Raw genomic sequence first — 4,828 nt, 5'->3', positions numbered from 1 at the left:
GTGCCCTCGGTCACCCGTGACACTCCCCATCCCCACCCCCGGGTCCTCGGTCACCCGTGACACCCCCACCCACCACCCCTGTCCCGCGTGGGGCAGTTGTGTGTGAGGAACTGGCCGCTTCCCCGATGAGCGGGGCTGGGCCCACGCAGGAGCAGGGAGGCTGCCTGGGCGCAGTGGGGGTCACGCGTCAGGGAAGTCCGGGGCCCTTTTTCTGTGGTTTCTTCGTGCCTTTTGCCTACGTTCTCCACAAACGTAGTTTTCCCAAAATGCAATATTTGTCACTTCAGGATAAAGAAAAACTGCCAACAAAAGCCCATATAAAATGGTACTTTTTACATTGTTCACTCCTCTCCCTTGTGTACAAATACATCTCGGCGTACTTAAGAGAAGGATGTATTTTTTATCAGTTGTACGTGATGCTTCTAGCAAGACAACTGTGAATAACTTCTGACTGGGTTTTTGAGATGTAGTCCCTGTTCTTCCCTACCTATTTGGTAATAGCTCTGTCCCCACGTGAAAGTGGGTATATTTCTATACACTGATTTTAAATGTCTCTTTTTTAAAAGTAATGGCAAAGTATAAGAAACGCCGACGAAAACAGAGAGCCAGAGCAAAATTTCTACTGGAAAAAAAAGGAGATGCTGGTAACGCCCAGGGCTCAGGTTGTCCTTCTCCACGGTAAGAGTCTCGGTTGGAACTTTTCCTTTTAACTCAATTTCTGGGTCCACTGTTTGCTCATGACAGTTCATGGAACTGAGGTAACAGAATTGTGTTTGGAGCCTATCTACATCCTGGCATGGATGCTGTGGAATTGTTTCATCTTTTATATCTCCTAGTTCTCTATCTATTGTTAACTTTAATGTCCAGGAAAAACAGTTTGAATAAAAACGTATTGCAAATATGATTTTTTTTCCCCTCCTTTATCGAAATATATCTTGGTCTTTCCTGGTCTCTGTGCTCACATTTACTCTGTTGTCACCTGTTGTTGCTGGTACTTGCAATTTCCAGGTGATTGGTCACAGTTAACTTTTTTAAAGGCTGAAATGATAAATATAATTATGGCCTCATTCTGAAATGTTCTGTCCCAGGTCAGCAGGTGATCTTCCTGCGAACACATCATCTGTCCCAAGCCATCTGTCCTCGCTGTGGTCATTAGCCTTGCCCAGTGTAAAAAATGTGGTAAAACCCTTTACAACAACAGTATCATTTTTGTATTGTTGGTGCCAGAACACGGTTGTACAGGTACGTTTCCTACTTCTCTATTTTTGCCAATGCGTGAGGTTGTTCTTTGCGCTCAGATGCAGGATATACACTCAGATTTGAGAAATAAGCTGTAAATTTAGTTACGTCTGTTGAAACATCTAAAGTATATTTTGCGTTTACTGTTGAAGGATAAGTATGAGAAGAGTGTCAAGGCAAGTGTGGACATCGAACGTATATGTGAAATTGTAGGGGGTTTTATTGCAGTATCAGGAGGATTTGCAGTCTTTCTTTTATAGCAGACATGACTGTATGAATTTTTCAGGTCGAATGTGAATTATACTTCAGAATTCGTACACAAAGTTGAAGTTTTTTTGGAGAAAGTCACTCCTTGGGTTCCTGCCAAGGAAATATTTGGTGAAATTTTGTATCTTCATGTTGTGCCTTTCCACTGACTGTGATGAGAAGACCTTGCGATAGAACTTCCAGTAGTAATCATAGCCCTGTCTCTGGAAACATAACTTGGTGGTGAAAACGCTTATTTGGTTTCCTTTTATGCTTAGAGTTTTAAAGCGGCTAAAGACAGTGTATTTCCATCACAAACATACTTAAGGGAGCTAAATACGTTCAGAGAGCAGCTGGAAAAGTTGGAAACTGAATTTTCCAGACTACAAGGAACACTCCAGGTCAGTCTCAATCCCGGTGGGGCAGGGTAATATTTGCTTGTGTAAGCATGTAGGGAACTGTGGTCAGTGCAGATTAACTGAAATCTTAGGAGCTTCTCATTGGGCATTGTTTCACCTCTTCTTTGCATTCAGCATTACTAAACAGTGGTTACTTCATAGCTAGAGGGAACTGGTTTGCTGGCGAGTCTCATTAGAGGCTTTTTATGTTTGTCTGGATCAACCGAAGCCAGAATCTCTGCTCTCTGAAATTCCATCTGCTTTTGCCAGTGGATTTAGTATTCTCTTATTTATTTATATTGTTTTCAGATGAATGGAACTGCAGCTTTGTCTTCAGAAAATTCTCTTTGTCAAAGGTGTAATAAACCAGTTCTGGATGCTCCTGTACAAACGCAGAAGGGGCCGCCGTCACCAGCATCTGGGCCGTCTGCAATACAGCTGCAGCCTCTATCTGCACCCCCTCCACCTCTTCCTCCTCCGCCACCACCACCACTGCCGCCACCAAAACTGCCTTCAGCACCTCTCCTCCTCAAACGGGGCAACGGCTCTAAAGCACTTCTGGTAGGGAGTAAGAAGTTTTCTCTATTTCTTCACTCATGGCTGGGTTCTTTGGACCTGGTTTCATCAGGAATGTGTGTCTCTGTGAATGCTCAGTCACTTGGCGATCCTAATTTCCTTTCCAACCACCTTTGTTTTCAGGAACCATCACTGAAAAAAGATGGGCCGATGCAGATCACTCTCAAAGATCTCCTGAACGTTAAACTGAAGAAGACGGACAGCAACCTGAGAATGGACAAGGTAAACCAGAGGACACGTGGATAAATGGATGATGGTGTCCTGGGGCAAACTCCACGTTGGAACTGGTGTATTTCCTGCAATGCTTGTCTTAGCCCCTCACAGAATTTTTTCAAGAAACTAATTCTCTTCAAAAAACCCAGTGATCAGCTTTAAGTAATCCTCCTAATTCTGCACATGGGCATTTGAAGTGAAGAAATTAAGTGTCTAACTCCAATCTCGGCTGGCATGCAGGACAGTTCTCCTAATTTTAGAGAAAGCATGTAGCTTTCATGTAGCTTTATGTCTGTGCGTCATCAATAGATTTTGGGCTTTCTTTTGCCCAGCTGAAATCTTGTTTGCAGAAGTTTTTTTAATAAATCTATTTTTGTCCAGGGCACATTAAAATCTTAATGATTCAAAAAAGCATAAAAGCCGTAAACCACAGAAGTTTTTCAGAGTGTAAATATTAAATAGATTTAAGGTCAGTGAGGCCTTCCAAAGTTTTATTTGTGGTAATATGTCTTTTCTCACTTTAGGCAGAATCACCAGTGAAGACACGCAGGGCATTAATTACAGTCTCAGATTTACAGAGTGTTAGTCTGAGACCTAAATCCAAGCCATCAACTCACGTTACGAATTCCTTAATGTAAGACACTTTTTTCTTTTCTTTGATACTAGATTTTTCTCTTCCAAACAGTAATGAACTCTATTACAGAGTGGAAAATATTTTAACAATTTGTTTTTTTCTGTTAGTACCCCTCCTAAAAAACAGTTGGATCTTCGAAAACATCTGAAGAAAGTCAATATACAAAGGTAAGTTCCTTTCTGTTCTCGTTTTGTTTTTCTGGAAAAAAATAGAGAACTAATCGTAATTCCCCTTGTTTCCAATCTTTTCAGAAGTCCTGGTGGCACTCCACTAAATAGTAAAGAAAACATTGAATGTGGGTCTGGGTTGACACCAATAATGACACAGGCACTACGGCGCAAATTTCAGGCAAGTCATGACATTCTCTTTTTGCAACGATAAACTGGCTTTAAAATCCACGTAAGTTCATACTGATTTTTTTTCCCTAGAGTGCAGTGCCATTGGTACGTATTATGTAAGTTACAGTCTCTCCACGATTCTCCTCCAAAAGCCCTAAGTACCCACAAATAAGGGCGCTTGTTTTAATGATTCCCATTTTAATGGTAAGGAAACTGCAGAACGGAAGTGCCGTTGCCTGTCTTTCAGCAGGTTATTTGACAATGCCAAGAGGAAAAGTTGCTTTTCTAATGGCCACTCTAGTGCCTCAATGCGATCTCTAACTTCATAGTTCCAGTTTGCAGGAGAATAAAATCTGAGGGTTAATAATGTCTTTTATTTTAAGGATTTGCTGTGTCTGTTTTCTTTTATGGTGTCAGTTAAGAATTGCACTATATCTTATCTCAGTCATAATTAGTACTTAAGTTCATATTCCAAGATCTGACCCTTTTCTTGTTTTGACAGATGGCTCATCCAAAGAGTCCCTCGCCTGCCCGGTTAAGTGCTGCAAACAGCTTTGATGAACAAAAGTAGGTTTATGGAACAATGTATTTTTCATTTGTGGTCAGGACGCCACTTGAATCCCACTTTTATCTCACTCATATGTATTTGTAAGTAAATCTAGTGGATACGAGAATGGGGCATTATGAAACCGCTTTAGTGGATTTCTGCTTTTTAAAGGCAGCATCTTTCTAATGTATCTCAATCTGGTTGCATCTTCTTTCTCAATGGCAAAAAAAAAGGAAATTTCCCAAGTCTTTTGATGCCTGGCTGCTGCTGAAGCAGGGACTATTATGTTCCCAGCACTGGTGCTCCTTGTAATATAAACATGTCTGTTTGCTGAAATTCAGTATTGCTTTTCCATTTTTTTCTTTAACAAGAAGGATCTTATGGTAATTATACAGGTTCAAAGAAAAGCAGCAGTTTAGCACTCTAATGTTATTAAAGCGAAAGGCTGCAAGTTTCCACAACCAATTCAATTATGTGGGTAAGGACGTATGAAGCAATTGCGGCATGTATCGCTTTTGCCTGGTGTCAGATCACCATCATGTTAAAAGACTGCGCTGCTTAAAGACATGTAACGAAAGCCTCCGCGAGCATACAGTCGGTTCACCGAGAGCTACCGGGGTGGACGGACGGTGTGCCT

General features: G+C 41.4%; 1 protein-coding gene across 1 annotated transcript; it reads left to right on the top strand.

The window, feature by feature from the left end:
* The first annotated feature begins 568 nt into the window (after positions 1 to 568).
* On the top strand, positions 569 to 4,215 carry PRR11 (proline rich 11). The gene is made up of 9 exons (XM_009586087.1): positions 569 to 678; positions 1,089 to 1,242; positions 1,764 to 1,886; positions 2,193 to 2,444; positions 2,583 to 2,681; positions 3,197 to 3,306; positions 3,414 to 3,473; positions 3,558 to 3,654; positions 4,147 to 4,215. The coding sequence occupies exons 1-9, from the start codon at positions 569 to 571 to the stop codon at positions 4,213 to 4,215; spliced, it is 1,074 nt and encodes a 357-aa protein (XP_009584382.1).
* The last annotated feature ends 613 nt before the right edge of the window (positions 4,216 to 4,828 follow it).

This window comes from Fulmarus glacialis, unplaced genomic scaffold (genome assembly GCF_000690835.1).
Source record: "Fulmarus glacialis isolate BGI_N327 unplaced genomic scaffold, ASM69083v1 scaffold26649, whole genome shotgun sequence".
In the NCBI taxonomy this organism is placed as follows: Eukaryota; Metazoa; Chordata; class Aves; order Procellariiformes; family Procellariidae; genus Fulmarus; species Fulmarus glacialis.
The sequence above is the reverse complement of the archived record's forward strand: the minus strand, read 5'-3'. Positions and strand labels throughout refer to the sequence as shown.

Excerpts from the sequence above, each read along its gene's own strand:
- PRR11 (XM_009586087.1), top strand. The coding sequence starts at position 569 with ATGGCAAAGTATAAGAAACGCCGACGAAAACAGAGAGCCAGAGCAAAA. Across the intron at positions 1,887-2,192 it reads GACTACAAGGAACACTCCAG|ATGAATGGAACTGCAGCTTT; the intron begins GTCAGTCTCAAT and ends TATTGTTTTCAG. Across the intron at positions 2,445-2,582 it reads ACGGCTCTAAAGCACTTCTG|GAACCATCACTGAAAAAAGA; the intron begins GTAGGGAGTAAG and ends CTTTGTTTTCAG.